The 25,624-nt window shown below is 38.3% G+C and overlaps 1 protein-coding gene across 1 annotated transcript in view; it reads left to right on the forward strand.

The window, feature by feature from the left end:
* aff2 (ALF transcription elongation factor 2) overlaps window positions 1–25,624 on the forward strand; it is a 113,286-nt gene that overhangs the window by 79,535 nt on the left and 8,127 nt on the right. Inside the window, exons 10-23 of the mRNA XM_088432109.1 lie at window positions 2,639–2,676; window positions 12,717–12,834; window positions 13,545–13,650; window positions 13,757–13,907; window positions 14,183–14,398; window positions 14,616–14,817; window positions 16,309–17,328; window positions 18,238–18,353; window positions 20,213–20,420; window positions 21,029–21,162; window positions 21,579–21,642; window positions 22,239–22,375; window positions 23,717–23,788; window positions 24,514–24,607. Coding sequence (XP_088288235.1) covers window positions 2,639–2,676; window positions 12,717–12,834; window positions 13,545–13,650; window positions 13,757–13,907; window positions 14,183–14,398; window positions 14,616–14,817; window positions 16,309–17,328; window positions 18,238–18,353; window positions 20,213–20,420; window positions 21,029–21,162; window positions 21,579–21,642; window positions 22,239–22,375; window positions 23,717–23,788; window positions 24,514–24,607 — 2,676 coding nt within the window. The remainder of the gene's footprint in view (window positions 1–2,638; window positions 2,677–12,716; window positions 12,835–13,544; window positions 13,651–13,756; window positions 13,908–14,182; window positions 14,399–14,615; window positions 14,818–16,308; window positions 17,329–18,237; window positions 18,354–20,212; window positions 20,421–21,028; window positions 21,163–21,578; window positions 21,643–22,238; window positions 22,376–23,716; window positions 23,789–24,513; window positions 24,608–25,624) is intronic.

Below are 25,624 nucleotides of genomic sequence, written 5' to 3' on the forward strand. Positions count from 1 at the left end.
ACTTATTATCCTTTAATAATGTTATAGCATTAGGGTTAGTGATAGTGATAGTTATTCATCTCACTTGAAGTTTGCATTGGTGTAGAATCGCATTGCATCATACTGAAAGCTCCTAAAAAGTTTCACAATGGGGGTCTTGAAGAAACAGTGCAGTTCTACACAAAAGCCATTGCATTTTATAGTAGTAAAGAATCTTCGATCCATCCACTGTGTATACTCCTAATCCTGATTAGCGTTGCAGGGTGCTGAAGTCTGTTGCAGCTGAGTGTGGTTGAAAAGTAGACTATCATGGGCTGGTTGCCAGTCAGTCTCAGCGCTCATAAAGAGAGAGACAGCTCTTCACACTCACATTTACACTCTTACTGTGTGGGAACTCGACCCATGTGGTCTTCGCTGAAGAAACACCACACAATCAGTGACTTAACAAAAAATATAATCTAATGGACAACAAAAAATAGCATGACTTGACCTACTGTATAAAAGTAGTTTATATTTTTATTACAGTAAAATACTGTGGATTTCTACTATGATTCCAAAAGAGGATACTTTATGTTGAATATAATTCTGTGGACAAATATGTATTCATAATTATTTGTATTTGAGAACAGGTCTGAAACTATATGTTGATTTTTTTTCTGGTTAAATATTCATCACTAATTAATTCAATGACTTATTTTTATGAACATATCTCTAGAGGATACTTTCTCTTTAATATTTTTCTGTGGTCAAATATTTACTTATACATATTTCTTTTTGAGAACATGTCTGACACTTTATGTTGGTTATTTTTTGTGAACAAATATTTATTAAAAATTAAGTTATTCATTTTTGATAACATCTCTTCTATGATCCAAATGAGTACACTTTATGTTGTTTTTTTTGTGGAGCAATACAAATGAAGTTTGAAAGGTTCTAAAGTCTTACAAATCAGACACTGATGGCATGTTTGAAGTTTTTTTGTTTTTTTTTGTTTTGCATCGGTTGAGGGGTTCTTGGCAAATTTCACAATGGTGCACAACAATCGGTTTGGGAGTCTGGATTCAACACATTTGACTTCACCCACCAAACACAAAAGAAAATCACCAGCAAAGACACCGCAATACAACAAGAATTTACTTTTGAAAAAATGGAAAAAAAACAGCAGCTCTAGTTTCCTTGTACCGCGCACAGCCCGCTGCAGGGGCTGTGTTGTTGCCAGTTGTTAATCCTTGTTTGCCTGGATCACTGCCCTGCATTGTACTTGACTGGTGAGAGTTGTTTGTGTTTAGAAAAGTGTGAAAGTGTTGGATTCTGGCCATGGAGTCCATACTGTCCAACACTTGTGTCGGTTGTCATGTGTCAGTGGCAATGGACTTCCCACTTCCCACTTGATTATGTCTGCGGGTAACTAATTCGTGTTGACAAGTCCGGCCCCATTTCATTCAAAAATAATGATTTTCAGAGATCATTTTCACACCCATAATACAACCCAAGGGCTACCCCATACTGTACTTCCAAATATCATAGTATGCATATGTTTCATACCACGATACAGTACAACATTTTCTGTATTATCCCCTGATACACCCCCCACTATTTGAGATGGATTGGTTTACACTAACAGAACACATGAAACAACAACAATGTACCATATCTACACCGTAATTAAATGTCTCCGCTTTTGCTGTACAGTCATTTAGATTTGTGTTAGCTCTGTGCATGTTTCGCTCAGTTATCGATTTGCGCACATAGTATTAAGCTCACATTGATGAGACATATCAGATATACAGTATGCATTTACGCTGCATTTGCCTTGGCAGCTAGCCAATACATATTGAATTTTGATTTCGATTCCAATCTGCTATGAAGCATATCGAAATTGTGCCACTTGAGAGCAAATATCTCCAGTAGACTAACTTGTCATCCATACCACAACCATGTTTTGGAGATCAAGTGAATAATTGCAACCCGTGTTGTTCTTTAAACCCCTGCGGGATAAATTCCCACACAGATCCTCTTCATGAACCTTGCAAATCTCCCTGAGCCACAGAGCTGACAAGGTTTATTATTCAAGACTGTAGCTCAACCTCAAGCTATCAGAACCACAAAACCGCTGGTGCCGTTAATCACATCATTCCTTGTGAGAAAGGGAAGTGACGAAATAGGAATTAATTTTAATTAACAGATGAAGATGAATAAATGGTAAAACCGAATGAACTATTTTTGTGTTTTGTTATTGTCACTGAAGTAGCCATGTAGAAAATTGACTGATGGAGATGATGTGGCATAATGAAGGAAAAGCGTCGCTGAAATGTTTGAATATTTTCTTTCGCCCACTCAAACTGTGTGTACTAATTATTTGCCTGATTGCATATACTTACTACATTTGAGTGTGTTCATATTTAAAAGCAATTATTTGACAGTTACATCTAAGCATAATGCATTCACTTTATATTAGATTGTTAACAATTTTAATTCATCATTCAACTTGTTTCTTGTCTATTGTTTGCACGCACTCACACACGCACACAAACATGTGCTCACACGGTTGAAAACCATGCTCGTACTAAACAACTGCAGGCTTTCATAAACTATATAAATGTCATCCTACATCCTGGTAATACAATGCATGTTAACATACATCTACGTTTGCCGGCAGGTATCCGACAAGCCTAAAGTCCGATCAACGGCCCTGAGGTAAGACAAACACTCTTCTGTTGTTCAATAATGTTGTTTGTTGCATGCACTTTTTAGAAGTAGTTTCAAGGTTATTGCGAACACAATCCCCATCAGGCAATCTGGAAGCAGAGTGGCTGTAATTATCTGCAACATCTGCAATGCCGTGTGCTCTGCGAACTTCACTCAGCATTTTGCACCAACACAAACATTCTTCACAAGGCAGCAGGTGTCATTATTTGTTGGTTCATGCATAAACCACAGCGCATATGTCTGCGTGTACCCCGTTAAATTCTGTTTGTGTGGCTGTCTGGATTTTTGTCAGCGCGATTATTGTCTGATTACCTCTGACTAAAATGAACACTTGCACTCCGACCGCTCAATTTCGACCGCTCAATTTTGATCCCTAGTCACAAGACATCGAAGATTGAGTGTGACAAGCGCATGTGCCACCGACAATTTCATAGCAATCAAAAAAATAAATTCATATATAAATATATACATAGGGAGAGAGAGAGAGCGAGCGAGAGAGAGAGAAACTACATATAATATAGATATAATATAAGCTACATACCAGTGAACTGTCCATACTTTCCAAACAAGCAACTGTAAAGCTGAGCAAAACGGGAAATGGAGACTGGTAAACTATCTCATAAACACAAGTCATAGACAATTGAAAGTAATAAAGGCCAACTTGGTTGAAAGAAGAAAAACAGCATCAGTTGTGACAGAAAAATTAAATGTTTGTGACATCAAGCAATAACTTCCTGATGGCCGAAGGGAACGATCATAATATAACGTGTGCACACGAGATAATGCCCCCCGAAAAACAAACAAACAAACAAAAAAAAACATAAAGAACAAGAATAAAACATTAACAAGAAAAAAAAGAAAGCCTTAATATCTTCAAATGAACACTCTACAACTAAAAAATTGGCACTGCTTAGCTATTTTTAAAACAGGCCTGTGGGCTACTCAAGTGGTCCACAAGCAGCAGGTTGGTGACCTTTGCTGTAGAGCATTCATTTTTGTTTTTGCAGTGAAAAGCATTCCCAAAGAACTTTGCAAAGGTTTGGGGATGTCAGTGGCTCACGGGCGTGATGCAATTATTACAAGCAAAGGAATTACAACGTTGGGATATTTTAAGGTTTTTTCAATCCTACTCTTCTAACAATCTATTTTAAGTCCTCTCTGGTCTTCCCTTACACCTATTTTTTGTTTCATTCCAAAAGTACTGTTGGCTTGTGTGCTGTGTATAATACAGACATAAATACCTAGATAGAAAGTTAACATGCTGACGTTTTGTCTCATAATGATCTTGATGTCAAACCCATGTGATGTCAGTCATATGCTGGAAGTCTACAAGGAAGTCTACACGTAATTCATCTGTTATTCCTGTCAATGCTAACACACAATTACTGGAATTTTGACAGTAAAATATTAACATCCACAAAAAAAAAGTTACATTAAAATGAATGTAATTATTAGCAATACAACTTTAACTTCAAATGCAGCACTTTGGCATTACTTTTTCTTCGTTACGTGAGCTTTGATACAAATATTGTGTAAACTTTACTACATGACATGATATTGATTAAACGCTAATATTTTGATATATAGAGAGATTACATGAGAGACTAATGTGCTGAGAGAAATGCAGTCTGTCTGTCATTAAAAAGTCACGCTCCAACTAGTGCATAAGAATGTCAAAATACTTCACAAATTAGGCTTGTGTTCTCAGTGTGTGAATGTGTATCCATGTGTGTGTGAGTGTGTGTGATAGAAAGAGAATGTGCCATGTTTCTGTGTGTGCCCCAGGCCATGTGTTACTTTTGCTGCTGCTAATGAGCCCGAGCAGAGCGGGCACACACACAGACATGTATCCACAGGGATGCTGCAACTGAAGTTGCTACAAGCGATCCATGGGCTATATTCAATAGAAACATTCATACACATACACAAACACACGCACACACACATTTCTAAATATACAGATTTATCCTGCATATACAGTTATTGTTCTTATCTAAGTTTGACAACCTTACTCCTACTAATTGTATTTGCCGCCATACATAACACCACCTCCTATCCCATTCATATACATAATACAGATGATACTTAAAACGGTTGACCGTTCTTATTTCAGTTCTTAAAAAAACTGTTTTTGCTTCTCATATTTTTCATCTTATGGTTCCATGATGTCTTGATTGAGTTTCATGATTCAGCTTGTATTATGGCAGTTAATTTAGCACATTTAGTCAAAGACGGGAACAGAATGGGAACCTTTACATTGCTGTTTAAAATTTAACCGAAATGATCTGTAACCTGTATAATTGCTGTAAACAATTAATTAACAGTAGTTGAAAGGTGAGTTATACTGTATTGCTTTTTTTCTTTTGTTAATGTTAAAAAGGATACGGTTTAAGGTATACCTTGATCGTTTTTAGAGCTAATAATCTTATATATAGTCTGGAGGGGCATGGAGGGACTTTTCTCTTTCTGGGGGGGGCTTCACAAAATATAATTAAAAGAACTGTCAATAACACCTCTCATTACTATCTTTGTCACGGGAGACAATTTGATACAGCTCAATTATATTGTGCAAGTAAAAGTAATGTTGCTGTTATCTGTTGTATTCAGACATACTGTTATGAATACATAAAACGTTTGAATAAAAACAAGATGCCCAAAACTAAAACAGTATTATTTCAAACATCAAATATTGTGTTCATAGGGCTATTGCCATGATAACAAAATGAGCGGATGGGCTATGTTTAATTAAATATTTTAAATAAGCCCTGTCATGCGGAACCTGTATCTAAATTTGCTTCTTTGCGTTTATTAGAATGCCCTCATATTTGTAGGTAATGATGCTACTACTAATCTCAGTCAAGTTTATCAAGTGCGATACGACTTTTTGTGCACGCTAGTTCGCCTGTGCTACAGGGGTACATTGCACTACACATGTAGGAAGGGGAAAGCTATTACAGCCTCTCCCACAATATTGCCCAAGGCACACACGAGCACTTTGGCTTGGCCCATGATGAATTAATCAAATAGGAATTCAACACACACATGATAATCCAAACGAGTGAAGGTATGTTTATACTACTGCAAGTACATAATGAATTTGACAGTGGTGCAAATACATACTGCCGATACACTCATGTATTCATAGATGGTATTGGCTAATTGAATCAATTTGCTCGGATCTCAAATGGTGGCTAAAACACACAATATGCACAAGCGTGTGAGGTTGATTTAAAGGGAGACTGAGAGGAAGATTGTTGAGCCAGCTGTGCAGGGGAAACTCTGCCAAGTGGAAGATGATTTGATGACAGATGAACTGAGTCCAGATGGCGTCCACATCTTCACTCAAAAGTCCCAAAATACCACCACGACTCTTCGACTTTCACAGAGCTCTTTGGCCAATTTAAAAGACTATATTTACCTTTGACTTCAACTGTAGTTGTGAAGCTGTATCCTCCTGTGTCACACTTTGCTACATCTTACTGTTTATCTGATCCACGGACCGTCTGGCTCTAAGCCACTCAGTTCATTGATGTCAGCGTCTAATCGATTTAGGCTATTGCGGAGGTGATTGGCGGAAGGAAGAAAACGATTGACTGTTGACTGTCTTTTGTATCGTTTATTCCTGCTGGGTAATTGACTCAATGAAAGCACAATCATGCACCAAGTAGCCTGGAGGCTTTAATCATATCCTGAAAGAACAACACCAAGTCGCTATTATGACTGTAAGGTCAAGAATGAGACTGTTTTACGTAGATAATTTAACAAATTAGTAAACAAACACACTATATGATTGCTCAGCCCCACCACTGACAGGACCTAAAAGTGATAGATGTATAATTCATAAATATTAATCCTGTAAATTACACTTATATACTTATATATATATATATATATATATATATATATATATATATATATATATATATATATATATATATATATATATATATATATATATATATATTACACAAGTATCAAAGATGAGACATAACAAAACATCAAACAAACTCATGTCTTTGTTTTATATTTATTTTGACATAGATATGTTTGTAAGCCCAAATAAGTGCTTTATAGGGGGGCTAACAAACTCAAGAATTCAACGGCTAAAGAGCTCGTTTCAACAGCCACCCCCTTTAAGCATAACAAGCCTGACTCAATAGAGCTTCCAAAGGAAATCCATAATGTTTATGACTACAGCATATATGAGCCGTCATGTAAATCAACATTATTTATAATCCCATCTCAAAATTGAATGATTTTCCCTTTTGAAGCCATCCACATTTTAATCACACGCTTTTGAATGCTTTTATGACGTGTTGAATTCAAAGCAGCCAGTGTACATTTATCTGCAATTAATTAAGACTACATGAACGATGTTGAAATGTGGCAGAGTGTAAAAAACAGGAAATTATTAGAAAACACATCACAAACTGAAGTGAGTTGTTACGTTGTAATCAAGTTTTGTACAAATTACGGCGTCTTTGCCAAAAGTTAAGTTTTTCTTATTTATGCACATGAGCAATTTGTTATGTTTGTTTTTAATTACTTGCCTTGGTGGAAGCCACTACAGCTCCCTCATTACAAACAGCAATTTTAAAACAAAATCATTATCTTGCATTTATCACTTTTTGTTCAAAGCTCGGTTATTATTCATGTCATTAGTTTTAGGTACGATCGTTTGACCTCCCATACAAAATTCAAATAACCACAGGTATGCTATAGCTTTGTAGCCTCTTATCTGTGGTGCTATCACTCGTTTAACGGCAGCCTTTGAGGATCATGGGATTCTTGTGAGGCCCATTGGGCATATCAAGCCAACAGCTCACTTTGTCAGGGCTGTGAGGCTTTCATTTCCCCTGTTGAGGATGATTTTATCATACAAACCAACAGGCGCATACCAAAGGCTTGGCTGCACTCTGGCAACCTGACAAAGGATTTTGTTTTTTTTTTCTTGTGCAACACAAAGGCAGAGACAGAGAGTTCTGTGTTGCAAATCATGTTTTACTGATAGCAAAAGAATTGTTTAAAACACTGAATAAGAAATGCTCTTAGATGTAGTTTGTCCTGAAATGATCACAATGTTTTTGTAGTCCATTTTGTGCTTAGACACAGATCAGAGTACATTTTATTATGCGAATGTGATTGCCTCTCTAATTACCCATGAATGCAGAGATATGCAAAAACAAAGGGGATCACTAGTCATGTTTAATGAATGACAGCACATCGTTGCAATCTCCAAGAGTGTAATCTGATTGGCTGTAAATGCAATCATCTTTTTGTAATTCCATGACATTGCATTAATGTGCCATTTCTATAAAGTCTTTCCTCATTAGAGTCGTGGGAGAAATATTAATATCTGAATGGGGGGGTATTATTGTAATACGTCTCCCAAGAAATATATAATTTTATTCATTGAAACACTATGTTTCCATAACTATTATTATTTTTTCCTTTCTTTGCTAATTTTTCACTAGAGTGGCTCTCAAATAGAGGGTGCAAGTCCCCCTGGGGGTATGCACTTCAAAAGATTTTTGCAGGTGTCAGCAAATCAAATTCAATGCCTTTTAATGGCCTGACAGGTCTAGTCCATTTTCCATTTCAAATTAAAAGCAAAATCAAATGGAAAATGAAGCACATTTCTGAATCGTGTTAAGTGACATTTTTCAAACAATGTATGTCTTATATCTATATACCGTGACCACCAACTCTCACTCGATCGGTTTGCAGCCGAGTGTGAAGCGATGGGGGAGGAAGATCACCACCTCCAAATGTGAGACTATGGTCCTCAGTCAGAAAAGGGTGGAATACTCTCTCCGGGTCGGTGGACAGGTCCTGCCCCAAGTGGAGGAGTTGAAATATCTTGGGGTCGTGTTCATGAGATGGACAGGCGGATCGGTGCAGCGTCTGCTGCAGTGTGGACACTATACCGGTCTGAGCCAAAGGGCGAAGCTCTCTATTTACCGGTCAATCTACGTTCCTGCCCTCACATATAGTCACGAGCCGCGGGTCGTGACCGAAAGAACGAGAGAGTTTCCTACGCAGGGTGTCTCTCTTATACAGAGGGTGAGAAGCTCGGTCATCCGGTAGACCTCAGTGTTGATCTGCCACTCCTCTGCATTGAAAGAAGCCGGTTGAGGTGGCTCGGGCATCTGGTTAGGAGTTCCGGGCATAACCCTAACCTTGAATGATTATCCTGTGCTTTGGTCGAAGTGTTTTTATTTTTTTCCCATGCATGGGGAATGTCTTTAAAGGTTAATATTTTTTCAGTATTAACATTGCAAGTCCTATATACTGTATCTAGTTAATGCAAGTTTGGCCAGGAGCCAACGACTCTGTGATTGTTACAGGAAATGGGACAGTAGCCAATTAGGAACTGACCGGAGGCTCACGCTGTTGCTGTACACAAGTCGAGGAGCAACGGGCTGTGTTTTGTGTAACATGGCTCATAACATTTAGTCATTCACCACAAAAATGCCCCAAACAGTTGAAACCACAGTGTTTTGACTTGATATCCTACAGCTTCTTCATTTTATTCTTGTCTTTGTGCTTGTGATTTGCTGTCGGTGATGAAAACAGTAGCAAGCACATGCATACCATTTTTTTTTTTTCTAGTCATGTATGGGTTCGCTTGCATTTTAATATCTATAAGAATTCATACGTGTCACCCACTTTAAGGACTACAACAAAAAGAAATCTGAAAATGCCCATCGAATGAGTCTATCCTAAAATAGGACACAATGCTGCAAAGTGCTCGAATTTGCCCCCGGATGAACTGAAGAGTGTATCTTCATTTAATACCTGACATCATGGAGATGTATTTAAAGGTGTCCAGTGAAACGCTTGCCTGTCAGATTGCACCAGCTGGTACCGCATTTCAATTTGGCACAGACAACTGTGCTAAATTATGTTTGACGGCTGATGCCTGCCTGATTCCTGAGGAGAGTAGAGGGAAGCAGGCCAGATGTAATACTTTCACACATGTATTCAGCTCCTTTCATCTTGTTCCTGCAACGCTCTTGTTTACGGTGCCAGAATAAAATGGGCTGGAGAGTTCTCGGCTGAAGGTCTCTTTGAGCTGCAAATGTCCTCCCATCAACTTCACATGATGCTATTTATACAAAATAAAATGCATCAGCATTCGGATACAGAATTGATTTCCTATTTTAGGTGACAACAAAGAAAAACTAAGATAGGCAGATAGGTTTATTTTTTGTCCCGCTTGTTACATAACCGATTGGCTGACATGCCGCAATAGTTTGTTTCACATAAAATTGCTGCCCATATTGTATTTAATACTTTATTCAATTCAGTCATCAAATTAATGTGACATAAGTGACACATTTAAATGAGGTCAATCTCTTCAGTTAACATTCTGTTTGAAGGAAACTGTCAGAATATGACCTCCTGCCTTTTTTTGTTCCTAATTAAGGGATGAACTTGTCGTAACATCCATGTGATACGCTTGTTGCTGCTCAGTTGGATGCCACTGTCCCTTTACAGCATTATGACCACTTGTGTCATATTATGATGTTAATACAAGAGCTGGATCAAATTGGGGCAGAATTTTGTCATCTAAAAACATCACACACAAATTTATTATAGTGCTGTAATGACATTCATCTGCAAGTGATGCTCTTCCATTTGTGCTTAATTGGCTCATTCTTTGTTGCAATTATTATATTTTTCAATCTTGCTTGTTTTCCTTTTGTTATTGTTTTGAATTATAAAGAGATCATTCTCAGAAAAATATACATATGTATGATTCATTTAAATATGGATGCTCAAATTAAGTCATTTTCATCGAAAAACAAACTAAAATAGGTCATGAACCTCAAAGAAACATCACTCCTAAGTCAATCCTGAAGCTCATATGTTGAAATTCTGTATGTTTATCATGCAAATGACTATATTAATACAACAGCTAAACATAAACCAGTGTGAATGAAAAGATGACCTTATTTGCCCACTCAGAATTTTATGAAGTATTTCTCAAAAAATAAATCGCAATTGAGGTCATTATACTGAGCTTGGAGCAAAACTAAAATAAGAATATTCTGGAGTGAAATTCATCAGTTGAGGACGATACAACTGCGGAAGACACTAATAGTGAAAACTGAGAGCAAAATGTATTAAAATTGAAAGAGAAAAGCAGGAGCGAGAGACGAGAGAAGATGAGAAATGATAGAAGAAATCACAATTCCCGCGTGTGTGCGTGCATTAATGTGTGTGTGTGTAGGTACGCCTGTGTGTGTGTTGCCTGAGGAACAGTTGATGGATTTGCTGCTTGACTGCTCACACAGATTGGTGCCTGCTGTGACGGCAGCCTTGGACTGAAATTACACATACACACACGCTACACACTTTTGCTATTTCTGCGCGCGTGTGTGTTTGTGTGTTCTCAAGTTGTGTCAGCGCTTGTGTTGCCTCTAGGAGACCATTTCAAAGGATTGTGGAAGGACGGATGAACCAGCAAAAGCACTAGAAAGACATAATTGAACTGGTTCAAAAGGCTGCATTTCAGCAATTATCACTCGATATGTGGTTATATATATTTTTTTTATCCATGCTTAATGTTGGGTGAGGCTACTACTGGATGAAGTCTTGTTCTGCTTTTTTTTTGTATTATTGTATTTGATTTCCCAAACAAAACATTGCGTACAAATCAAATATCAATACCTTTGTATATTTTCTGCAAAAGTTTGAATTTATACCAATTTGACATAGAGGAGGATTGTTGCTGCTTTCTTTTTTTCAAAGGTCAAATAATTAGAAAATAACATTCAAATAAAATATTGTCCCTCCAGTCCATCACAAACTTGATCAAATTGTTCAATTTAGCTCGGAAAAAAAGGTATGCTATATATCCTGCATTAGTGTCTTTCTTGCTATCTTTAGCTACAGCAACAATCACAGCTGGGTGCTTTGCATTTATGTGGTAGGCTAAAGATGAGCTGCTTCTGTAGTAAGTAATTGCCTTCTTACAAAGAATGCATATCACTCTACCTTTATCAAAGCGCTGTTTTTTTTTTAATTAAATTACCATTAATCGGACGGTCAACTCGCACACGCTTTTCCATTTTCATCTATTCCTTCTGCCCTCTCACCCACAATAGGAGCCTATCGTCTTATGCCAAATACAATGACATCTAATCAATGTCCACATCAGGGGGTGACCTTTGTTTTCCAACAGCCAACAACTCAAGCAGCATAACCTCAATCCATAAAAACAGAGTTAATTAGTATACAGAAAGCATAAAGTTAGAGGGAAAAAATGATTGATTAAAAAAAACAACAACATTTTAACGATCTCTGGAATGAATTGATCACAATTTATCTGCTGTTAATCTGACAGCCCTATAAAATGATCCATATTACCGCGTTTTACCCATAAAAATAACATTTGCAATGAACTGTGGTCGGGTTTTTTTTTTTTTTTTTTAGCACACCATTGTGTTGCCTTTTACCAAATATACAGCACTGTACACATGTTCCTTAATGTAGTCATCAAACAAAAACTCCTGTCCAGCTGCTGTATACCGTACTACTTCTTTTTAGTTAGTTGCTATGAATACAGAGGATGGATGCAAAGCAACGATCATTTTTTCTTGACTCTATGGGTAACAAATGTCGGAGTTGGAATTTTTCTGTCCTTTTTTTCAACCTTGAAAATATGCTAAGTATAACATATGAATACCAAATGTGCGGTTGATTACTCAACATATTGTACCATAAAATGAAAGGTGGCAGTATGACAGATGACATGAATAGACTGAGTCACTTTTAGTTTAGAAAGCATTTTGTGAATGACGTAAAGAATCATTTAAACTTACAAGCGGGTGGTTTATTTAGAGAGGACACAACACACGGGAGAGGATGAGTGAATCTGTTTGTGAATCATGATGTAACCTTGTTAGCAATGTCAGACGACATGAATGAGCTTTGCTTGTGTCAAGCGCATCAAGCCCTGTCTATTGTTTTGCTACTTTGTGACATGTCGATTAAATCTGTCTACTCTGTATCCTCTAAAGTGGTGCATCAGGGACCAGCAGTGAATCAGAGAGCAGCTCGGAGTCGGACACAGACGAATCAGAGAGCAGCTCCAGTGACAGCGAGTATAACCAGGCCACTCGCACTAACTCCCCTGAGGTACCATGACAAGCATGTCCGTGTTAACAATGGGTTGCAAAAACAATACATATTGACAAGCATTGTCCCCTGACCATATGGGGTTGTATTCATTTGATATTTTTTTTGTCATGTTCCATAAGGGCAATGATAAACGTGTTATGGCTCTAAATGATGATTATTTTAATAAGTGATATTTTGGACAATGAATTAAAAAAACGATTGATCGGTTTATTGGTACTGAAGATTTAGATAATATTAAAATCAATATTTTCTGCTTTGCGCTTTGCCCTCATGAGCTTCCGTAGCTTCCGCGTTGCTCCTTTCCTTAACTCCAAATAGATGACTAGCGCAACAAGGTTACTGCGAATTACAGCAATCTGTTTGTTTCCAAAAGACAAGAGTTGTATTGTCAGTAGTTATCTACAAAAATAGTTATCTATAAAAATATAAAAAGCATCACAACAAGACTGCTTCAACCAGCAAACTGTCACTAAAAAGCAGCATATTTGTGGTTCATTTTGCATTTAATACTAAGGGAAATATAAACGTTAAAAGCGAGCTAAAATAAAAATAAAACTTGATTTGGATTTCCTCTTTCTGATTCATTATCATAGCACACCACATACACACGTTGAAATTCTTTTGCATTTTATCTCAAGTTATATGTGCATGTGGACGTGCTACTATGGATGTGCTACTATACGTGAAATATTTGTTGCTACCTGTAGCCTGAGCCATCCTCAACTAACAAGTGGCAGCTGGACAGCTGGTTGAACAAAGTCCAAGCTCAAACTAAACCTCTGGTGGCCCCTCCGCGAGATCATCATGGCACAGGTTGGTTAAAATGTATGAAAATGTCAAAGTGACTGTGTCTAACAGCAGTGTTTTAGCTCCCTTGGTTTAATCCGGAAAGCCTGTGCTTTAATTGTCCACTGCCCAGGTTCTGTCAACGACAGTCAGGAAATGTTCTCACAGTGCAGCGAAGCAGCAGGAGTGGGTGCCGCAGCCAAGTCCAAGCCCTGTGGGTCTAGTGGCGCTGCGGGAAGCGCGGCGCCAGCAGTGGAGCACAAAGATGTCAAGGGAACATTCTGGTATCAACTAAATCTGTTTCTTTCAAAATATTACAAACACTTTGAGTCTGTCTGTGTGTGTGTGTGTGTGTGTGTGTGTGCGTGTGTGTGTGTGTGTGTGTGTGTGTATGTATGTATGTATGTATGTATGTATGTGTATATATATATATATATATATATATATGTATTTATTTTGAGATTTGTATTTAAAGTTTATTGTCATTAGAGATCAAATTTGTCATGCCATGTTTCTTAATGTTCTATCCATAAAAAAATCAATAATGTGTGCGCCTCAGCCCAAGCAGGGAGAAAACGAAGGCCAAACTCAGCCAGAAGGCATCAGGGGAGGGTCAGAGGTCAAAGATGAGGCTGTCGCCAGGACAGATGTCTGGAGCAGAGGTCACCACACCGAGGAGGACCACGACGGGGAAGAAACAGCCCAGACGGGCAGAGAGGTCGAACAGTGTGGAGGATAATCAGAGTCAGACATGGAGCAGATCTACCCAACAAAGGTGAGGGAGAAAGGACACTACGCTAACACTGATGAAAAACTTCCATGAGTGTCCCAGTTTTTTGACAATAGCCATGGCTCGGCAAGAACAATCAATCAGTAAATTAAATATGATAGCTTCCATCCATCCATCCATCCATCCATCTATCTATCTATATTTATCTATTTTTTTTGTACATAGTTTGTTTGCAACTTCTCACAATTTCTCTCGTCTCTAGTCCTGCAGTAAGGGAAAAGGACCTGTACCCTCCGTCCTCCCTGGAGCATCACAATGCATCCAGGCCGAGAACCAAACCCCCCAATGGAAAAACAGCTCCTAGGAAAGAACCTCGTAGTTCCGCCAACTCAATTAAAACAGTTGTGCAACCTGTAGCATTACAGCAAACCACTGTGCCAGTACCCACTGTCAGTGTAAACCAGGTTAGTTTTGCATGTGTGTGTGTGTGTGTGTCTTTATTCTGTACATCTGATGGAAACAATGGCCAAAATAAGTGTCAAGTCACATTATCCAATAAGCATATCATCTTAGCCTTCAGACTGCATTAGTACAAGTCTCGATCAATATCTCCTGGTTTTAAAGCACAATTGAAAGACAGCGGGAGACTGAAATAAACTGAGAGATCAAGTCAATGTTATTTGTTGTTGTTTATGGATAAATCATAGCAAGCAAAGAGGTTGAAATAAAATTTTGATATGCTCGGGACTGAGTAGCAGCCTAAACATGCAGCATTTAAATATTCAATTCATGAAAACTCATCTTATAAAACCCCTCAAGTGACGGTGACTCATCAAAGCAATCAATACAAGCACCTTTAAAGGAACACAGGAAGTAACGATCGCTTCACGCACCACTGATAGTGTGTTGTGGTGTAGCTCACCTTTTGTGCTTTGTGTTTGTTGCCTTTGAAAAAGAACACAATAGCGCATGAGACAAATACAAATAAAATAGGCAGAATTCAGCAGCAAATGAAAATAGTTGACCTCATATTTGATCTTAACGAGCAAACATGCAGAAAATGCCAAGCATAACCATGACATCTTCCACTTTTACTGAAAGGTTTCATTCATTAAGCAAGCGGAAGTTGGACCACAAACCTACATTATACATTAGATACCGTTTTTGTTTTCCAAAAGAAGCAGTTCACAAGGGAGAATATCCAAGTTCAACAAATTATTTTTATATATTCCACTAAAGGCTTGACCTGAGTTAATGAGCATGGCTTATTTAGTAAAGGTTAAAAAGCCCTAATTTGTATTCTCGGCTGATCTTAGAATGCAAGAACTTTAAAAATGAAAAAAAAAAAATGTCAAGGCTGTACAAGTAGTTCAATATTTCTCAAGGAGTTTTGTAGATGGTATGATCTACTGATATAAACTGTAAAGTCTGTCAATGGCAATGGACACCATCTTGCCCTAATTTGCATGTGACAGACATCTTGCATGTGCTCAATTGTGTGACATGTGTGCTGTGAATATCACTGACATTCAAACAACTGATAGCCAAAACAAAAATGGTTCCATAGATCAGTAAACCACATCTGTCCTATTTGTATTACATCATCACTATCGTCTATAGTAAAAATATATATTTCTATATTTTCTTGGCCAGGTTGCACAGCAGATGGCATACTCCAATATATAAGCGCAAACTGGGAGAAGCGCAAGATTGGCAATTTTTCTGTGCTACGAATTATATTATTTGCAAATTGGATAGAATGACGAGTCAGTCAGCAGCATAAGTCAATAAAAGCAATAAACTCAAATAATTGCGGGCTCATCATCTATTCATCTGAGCTCTTTATTGGCTTAATCTGCGCACAGTTGTGAAATGCTGCAAAATGTTATATCAATAAGAATGATCAATCCTGATTCATTGTTCTTTTTTATATGCCCCGGATTTGTCAAAAACAGGATAAGAGAAAGCACAGAGGCGCCAGTAGCAAAATCACGCCCAAGTCCAGAGAGTTTGTCGAAACAGATTCATCCTCCTCCTCCTCGGAATGCCAGTCGGATTCGGAGGAAGTCATGAAAATCCCTGCTTTGCCGCTTCAGTCAACACGTGTCGCAATTAACACTCAGCCTCAGTCCAACTCGTACACCCCCCCTCTTCCCTGTTTTGGCTCGGCCAGCGGTCTAGGAAATCTGGGAGTCTTCGGAGGGAAGGGACTTTGCGTCCGAGATGGTAGCAGTGTAAACGCCAACGTTAGTAGTAACACCGGTAGCATCGGCGCCGGCATAGCGAGCATAAGTGGTTCATTTGGAACTTCTGTTCCTGATCCTGGCGGGTTAGGTGGAACGTGCAAGACTCTGGAGTCAATGTCACCGCACTTCAACGCGGAACAAGATTTACCCCTTTCCCCGCTCACGGAATACCATGAGACCCCGAGTCTATGGGTGAAAATTGACCTGACCTTGCTCAACAGGGTGCCGGGACAGTGCTTTGGTCAAATATCCAGGGTGGGAATAATAGAACAGGACGCACTTGAAGTTAGAGAATGCGAGAGACCCGTGGAAAGGGTCATGGTGTCTGACAGAGAGAGACAAAAACAGGGTGACAGAGAGTGGCAAGGGCTCAGGGAAAGACCAAAGTTACCTAAAGGGGAGCAGCAGAATGAAGAAAATGAGCCATTAGTGCAGGACAGTGAGAGGCAGTGTGACAGCAGTAGATTAACAGAAAGGGACAGGCAGGCGGATAGAGAGGAGAGAGAAAGGTTCAATTTAGGAGAGAGAGACAAGGTGACGGAACGAAGAGAAAAGGGATGTCAGGGGCTCAGGGTTCAGGACAACCCCCCTGTGCAGGAGAAGAGTCTTCCGCGGCTGCCCGGGAGGACGGAAAGAGGAGAGAGTGGAGGAAAACACAAGAGGCAAGCCACTGGCAACGTGGTGGTCCCGACAGAGAAACACACCAGCAAGAGCAAGAGGAAGCACAAGGTTAACATTGTTTGATTGCATGCAAACTTTGTCTTGTCCAAACTCCATGCTTGCTCTTTCTATTAGAAAAGGGGTTTACAAATGAAAAAAAAAAGATGTATCAGAGCACCAACCACTTAAGTGAGATATATACCATGAAAACTAAATTATGCACGTGAATTTCTCCTTTTTTGGCAATGTTGTAAATATCACAACATTAAAAACCACAAAATTGAAATTCAACCATAACTACCAAGCAGGCTCAGTGGGACTATTTCAATTCATTTTGATATGGTATGGGCTCCATTTGAGTAGCTATGATCCAATGATTTTTTATTTCTTTTGTCATTTTACATACCTTTGAAAAGGTGTTAATACTATGCATTTACCATTTATTTCTAAGATGGAGCTGTCCAATAAGATACAATTTGATCTCAATGTATCTTATTAGTTTTGTATCAATTTGATTAGGTCATACCTTTTTTAAAAATCTGTGTAAAGGCGGCTTTTCTTACATATTAGTGTCAATATATAATAATCACACACATAATTGCCTGGTTAAGTCTCTTGTTATGAAATGCTAAAACAATTGTTAAAAGAAAATAGTATTTTACTCATTTTTCCAATAGATAGATAGATAGATAGATAGATAGATAGATAGATAGATAGATAGATAGATAGATAGATAGATAGATAGATAGATAGATAGATAGATAGATAGATAGATAGATAGATAGATAGATAGATAGATAGATAGATAGATAGATAGATAGATAGATAGATCATATTCTGGCATTGTGGAGTGGCGCCTCACCACCCTCTATTGACAAGCCGCGACTGCCCCCGGCTATTAATTTATTTCCTCATCCTTGTCTGTGCACAGTCCCTGTCGCCCTTTCCCATACCTGTTTGTCTTCTTTTTATTCCCAGTTGGAGCACACGGAGCCATCCGGCAACAACAATAAAAAACTACAATTGGACAAAGACTGTCAGCTCCTTCCACCTTGTATCTCTCCAATACACAACCACAAAAACAATTCGATGGAGTAAGTTCTGCCATTGAGCACTTCTCAGCACGCACGCACACACTGTAATGTTCAATGTTACACTACATGAGTCAGTTTATTCAACATACTGTACATGCAGCTGGTGGAACAATGAAAGGACATGAAATTACAGAGAGTGTGGGCAAGCTTGCAAAATGGTTAAAACCTCTAGCGTCCTTGCTTATATCCAACTGACTACTAAAGATGATGAAAGTTTAAAGAGACACGTTTAAAAATCCCTAAACTACATAGAAATTTAAATGAAAACGAATGTTAATTAACGCAGTGGGGAGTAAAAATTTCACTGTGACACTAACGACATATGATGCCCTCTTTGCGAAATTCTGAGAACAGATGAAGCTGACAGTCCCATTGCATAAAAGTCAACGTGGCGTCTACTGAGATTTACTAAGCATCTCATCACAATCGCAGATTATATGGCTAGGAGGAAGGGAGGGAAAGTTGGGGTGACCTGGACTTGAACCCTCGACATTGTGCACTAGACGCCTCAGTGGGTGGAGCGTCTGTATTTCACCCAAGAGGCTTTTTATAGTAGCTGTAAACTGGCTGATGTGATTACCCGACTCAGAGCCTTTCACCATTTTCTAATCTGTGACTTCTGACAGATTATCACCGCTCAGTCGGTGAAATCATGACGATATAAATTAATGGCTGAAAATGAGAGATTCAGAAAAGCGCCTTTACAATTTTGAAAGATGGCAGTATCCACAACGGGCCAAGTGACATTTCATAAACTGCGGGAGAATATTTGGCTGCTATCATGTGGTCATTTTGTGCTTTTACATTGATAACGTGTCACCCGAAAGCATGCTCGAGTGGATTAGAAAGCACACACATACCAGCATTCGTCTATAAACAAGACACATGTGCATATTAGCATAGATGTGCATATTGCTCCCCTCCGTTATTCCGTTCACACACAGACATACCACACAGACAAACACACACTCGGCTACTAATTAGTTTTGTCTCCTAGGTTTTGTGTATTATCTCTAATGTCTAGGCCTGGGGTGCGGTTCTGCGAGCTCAGCAAATTTTGCATTGCATCAACCCCCAGGAGCTTTTAGGGAGAGGAGAAACAAAAAATATTATCTATGGTGTTGCAAACAATATGAGTCACAGGAGCAACAATAACGCAAGTGGGGGATTTAATCCTGTATTAGGTAAAGAAACGAAAGGACCGTGTACATTGTCTAAACTATCATTCAACTACAAATTAAGTCTATTGACAGAAAATATACTCTCACTTAATTGCATACAGTCTAGACAGGATATACTGTAGTCACCAATGACTACCTTTTAATTTTACTTTAAAAACTCTAATTTTGTTATTTTTCGAGTTCAAAATCAGCCTTCTTGTGTGGAGGGTGACAGAATGCTGGTTTCTGTCCTGGAAGCACAAAATAACTTACCTTGTAAATGTAAGGCTGCTGAACGAGTAGCTTTTCCCTATTTTACCAATGTAGGATTAATTTTTTAAAGGAATATTTCTGTGTTCTGCTACACACAGGAAAACAGCTTGCATGACTAAGCAATATAAAATAAGTTTACTGTCACTAGGTTGATATGAGAAAAAAACAATGCTTATTTGTCAAAACAACAACAACAAAATCTATGAGTCATGCTCTTCAAACACAGTTGTTTACTAGAGACTATTAAAACATATTGTAATCATATTACACAAAAACTGAAAGTGAATCTTCAATGAATATGACAGCACAACATAATAAGCATATTGAGCTCATTTTGACACAAAAACCTCAAACATTATGGCACACATCTCATGAGATCCACTTGTACTTTCATTGCATGTGTAAATGTGTGTGTCTGTTCTTCAGATCACTAAATAGAAAACAGTCCCGGCGGCAAGATGAGAAGCTCCTTCCTCCTTTACTGTCCCCCCTTTCCGAAGAACCCCCTCATAAACGCGCCTGTGAGAGCAGTTCATCTCTCAGCCAGGATAGCGGTGCCATCACCTCCTCGACACACAGACACAGGAGAGAAGAGAGCAGAGGATTATCACATGCCAGAAATGTTGCTACAAGTGTAAGTCCTAACATGTGCCCAATAGTTAGCTGGAGCTATTACTCAGTGTAGTGATTCATTGCAGAAAACCTATTTCGTCATTTTCAGGAGGAAAAAAAAAGTTCATATTTGGTCTTGAATTAAATTCGCAAACCACTCGCTGCCAAGTGAAAATGATGTCACACCTACTCATGGCTCATGTAACAAGCAATCATAGCTGTTCATGGAAAATGACATCACAGTTGCTCAGGGCACATGTAATGGCCAACCACAACTCAACTGTTTCCTTAATTTGGTCATGTGATGTTTGCATGCTGAGCTATGATTGGTGGTAACATGAGCTCTGAGCAACTGTAGTCGTTTTCATTCCACAGTAAGAGGCAAAATGGCCGCCTCCCTGGGATGAATGAAACTTGGTTGATTTTGCTGCTTAATTCATATGCCTTAAATGAAATATCAATTAGACTTCCGCATTTAGACTAGCGGGGGTGTATAGAAAATGTTTTTGTAAAGAAAAAAAATGGATTTGATTTCTCATTTAAGTTTTATGTTCTCTCTTTACTCATTTTTTTTATGGCATAAACAATGTACATTGAATCTTATATAAATCAATGACCTCGCTTCTGCAGCTAACAGATCATCATAGCAAGAAGCCCTGTGCAGACAGTTTCCATGCCAACGGACAGTCCAACTCAGATGCGTGGTCAGAACCACTGACAGAACCTGCAGAACCTCCTCGACCAAGGCTGTCTTTTAGTGACTCGTATGTACAAGCACAATGACAGTTACAGAAAATACAAAGCCAACACCATGATTACTGTTTATTTTGCTGAATGCAGATGATGTCTGCTGTAGGTGATTCATGTGATTTAATTGCAGTGCTGAGTCTGTTCTAAGCTAAAATAAATAAACTGAGTCTTGTAGAACAGATCCATTTCAGAGATTTTAACCAATGTAAAAAAAAAAAAAAAATCCCTGAAGTTTTTTCTCCGTTTAAGATTCCTGCATTCAAATGTAAAACACCATGCCATCCTGCCAGAGTTATATTTAGACCAACCATGTGGACATTTATTTCGTTTTCACATCAGCATGAAGAACAGTTTATTTTTTTGGGTGAATGACTTGTCTACCCACATGTACTGTTTATGCCTATTTATACGTTCTCTGTGCTGTATCCAGTGTTCACAGTGCGGACTACTATATGCAGGAAGCCAAAAGGCTAAAGCACAAGGCTGATGCTTTGGTAAGTTTATCTGCTATCACTACTAGATAAAGCCCTTACAGACACATGCATGATGACACACATACACAAACTGATGCAAATAGGTACACGGAAATAGAACAAAAATGATTTACAGAATTTTTTACCTTTCGCCTTACCCGGTATGCCTTATTGTACAATATAGATGACATATTACATTTGAAGTTTAACTCATCTGCTGTAGTGCTTTGTTTCCTTTAATGTGCCGTAATGCACTTCATAATGCAGTGTGCTTTATTATCCAGTGTGCCCTATATGTGGAAAGAAAAAGGCCTAAACTTTACTTTACAGTGCATTTAAAAAAAAAATGGTAAAAATATGGCTCTACTAGCTTGGTTGCGTACATCAGTTCTTATTACTTCAAGAACTATATTGTATAATTTAATTGCTCAATTTTATCCATTTGAACACTGCATTCACTGATGATGCCGGCTACATTACACATTGTCAAAATATGTATCTGATTGCTTCAAATAATTTAATCAAATGTAATCAACTTTGCCGCTTACTGGGGGAATGCTAGTCAATGTGTTGGTGTCTAATTGTATTTTTCTGCTGTATGCCTTCTCTGGGTGTAGATGGACAAATTTGGTAAAGCAGTGAACTATGCAGACGGTGCCCTCTCTTTCATTGAGTGTGGAAATGCAATGGAGCGTGATCCCCTTGAGGCCAAATCTCCATACACGATGTACTCGGAGACTGTCGAGCTAATCAGGTATGGGCTGGTATAAGTCATGTTCATGAGTGAAATGTACTAAAATAATGGCCAGGGAAAACAACAAAAAGATGTTCATTATTTTGTCAGTTTGTGAGCAGAGAATCAAGGTGTAGCCACCACAATAGTAACTTTTACAGATTCATTATTACAGAACATAAACTCCAAAAGAGATTCATGTCGTTTCTACCTGTAACAAGTCTATTACATAGGTAGAGACAATGACGTCTTAGGGAGTGATGTTGCTATTTTTTGGGGGCTGGTTATTTTTCTAACCTTAACAAGTGCCAGCGACTGTTAAGTCATAGAAGCCATGTCTTGTATAAAATACAGCACATACCTCAAACAAACAAGTTGAAGGCAAGGGAGTCTGAACTGAAGGACTCCAGTTCAATCTCAGAAGTGTCCGTCAGCAAGACATTGACTCTGTTCCTTTAGGGCTGTGAATGAGCACCTTCGGTCTTCAATTGAAGGGAATAGGAGGAAGGTCACGGATTTTTCGAAAGATCAGCGAAGCACAAGTTGCCTACTGTTATTCACCAGTCACTTCTGAATTTCGTAAGACTTATTAGCAATTTCAAGGAATGATCGTGCAAAGCTGATTGGGTCACTGAGGGCAGCAGACACCATCAGACGCTCAAAGTTCTTTCTTGGAAAAAGGAAACGATCAAGAACCGAAACGTCAAATGTGTCATTTGAAATATATTTTTCTGCAAAAAAAAAAACAATCAAACAAAAAAACAAAACAACAAAATAAGTGTCCATATTTACTCAAACCTTGACAGGTGGTGAATCGTTCTTAAGTGTAATGGTTAGCATAGTGAACTTCTGTATCAATATTTGCATTTAATTTATTATATTCATTCTTTCTTTTTTTGGTATATTTCACCCTCTGCACACATGCAAGTCTGTACTTGCCCACTCTTATGTGCCAAACTCATGCCAAGCATGCTTTCGCTCTAGCCAGATAAACATGTGGAAGCGTGACACGGAATTGGAATCAAAATAGTCTTGAAATTGTTCGGTTCAACTGAGGATGTGTTGAGCGCACATGCAGTCTTGTCCGCAGCTTTGCGTATATAAAAAAGATAAATAAGAAAATGATTCTGGTGTCAATATCGGCATGGCCCAGTGAATACTTGGAATACTTGAATCAATATCAAAATCACTGGTATCACTATTACCAAGAGGTTAAGGTTCTGGATTATCGCTCTTGGCAATGCATGTTCTGCTTTTCATATTTCACCCACACTCATAAAAAACATGTATGTTATCTTAATTTAGGACACTTCATTGTGAATGGTCGTGATTGTTTGTGTGATTTATTTTTTTTCTCTGTAGGTACGCCATGAGATTGAAGAACTTCACCAGCCACTCGGCCACTATAGCTGAGAAGAAACTTGCTGTGTTGTGGTATGATGCCATTCTCCATTAAACCTTATTTTAATTATTATTATTTGCCCATTTTTGATATTGGGAACCTCCATTCAGTCAGCTGCGACAGGCACCAGCAAGTCTGCCACCCGTGTGAGAATACAGAAAATGGATTCATAGTTTAACAGAATAATTTTCTGTTAATATTTACAGATGTCACAGACAGCAAGGTGACTCACTCACCTGTCTTTGGTACAGGCACTGTGGGCTCAATTCTGACACCTAGTTATGAATGTAAAATAATGCACAGTTCTAATAAAACTACTCTGGCAACATTCATACTCATTTGTTTATTGGCCTAAAGAAGTTAAAAGCTTTAGCTGCCTCTGTGTATTCACCGGATTCTCCCGGGTCTCCTTGTTTTTCAAGAAGCTGTATTGGAAACATGCCAGATGGATATGCGAGATTACAAATGTACATTTTGCAAGTCTATCAGCCTTACAAGGTTAAGTCCTTGTATGTTACAAGTGCTTTTTCACCTCTGTTCTTCTTTCCCTAAAGGGTTCTGTTAGGAAAATAACAACTACACAACATATTATGTGTTTTTGCCTTTCATGTGCTTCAGAGGTGCTCATTTGACTTTGTGATGTGTGATATCTGACTTTTGTTGAATGACATAAAGATAATACAGCATTGAGGATGAGGCTTTTACGGTGAATTTGTACAGAGGATTCATCTGCCTTCTAATGGTTTTGTTTCCATAGTAACCGCTGTCTGTCTCTGCTGTATCTGCGGATGTTCCATCTGAAGAAAGACCATGCTGTCAAGTACTCGCGTTCACTGATGGAGTATTTCAAGGTAGCATACACACACCCACACATACACACACCCAATAAGATTGCGACTTTATTCCTCGCTGATTTTCCACTGTATGGGTGAGGAAGATGCAAAGGCAATTACAACACATTTCATATTCTTTTTCATGGTCCTGTGCATTAATTTTGCATGGCATTATTAAAATCCATGCTTTCTCTTTGATATTAATGCATTAATTAGCTCCATCAATCATCGGCAAGGATTGTAAAGTTTAATGTACTTGTTTTGATTAATTATGTGTGGTTTAATTAATTACTGAGGATGTCATTATCACAGTGCCACATTTGCAGTGATGGGATTGGATTTCTAGAAAGCAGCGGAATGGGAATTGGTGGGAGCTCTGTGTGTGAGTGTGTGTACATGCATGCGTGCTCAGGTTGTATACTGGAGTTTGTGTTGAGGAGGTAAAAAAGCTAATAAAAACACAGTGTAATGAAAGAAAACACTTTACTAATGTAGTATATAAATATAAATACAAACCATATTAAATATACATGTATGAAAGTATAATGTAATAGTTATAAGGTAATGAAATAGTAAAAAGTTAACGTGTGCAATGTTTTTTTTTTTTTTTTTCAAGACCTATTCATAGGTTTCACAATTTCAGAAGCTTGAAAGTCGCATTGCTGAATATATATGTATATCCCTCATTATTTGCGGTTAATGGGGACCGGTCCGCGAAGTGGGACGTACGACCCACCCCACGGACATTGTACGTACATAAATAAAGTGTATGAAATACGTTTAGTAAAACGCTTCCTACCTTCCTTCCCCATGCCCACTGATCTCCTAACTGTAGTATGGAGATTGAACAGTTTCTTTTTGGGCACAAATCTGATCTTTATTTTCAACACATAGCAGAGAGCTTCGGAAAGTACTGAGGTTCCTCACTAACTCTCAACTCAAGCTGCAGCACATCTATCTATCTATCTATCTATCTATCTATCTATCTATCTATCTATCTATCTATCTATCTATCTATCTATCTATCTATCTATC

The sequence above is a fragment of the Hippichthys cyanospilos genome, chromosome 13, assembly GCF_059441005.1.
Source record: "Hippichthys cyanospilos isolate Australia breed blue-spotted pipefish chromosome 13, RoL_Hcya_1.0, whole genome shotgun sequence".
In the NCBI taxonomy this organism is placed as follows: domain Eukaryota; kingdom Metazoa; phylum Chordata; class Actinopteri; order Syngnathiformes; family Syngnathidae; genus Hippichthys; species Hippichthys cyanospilos.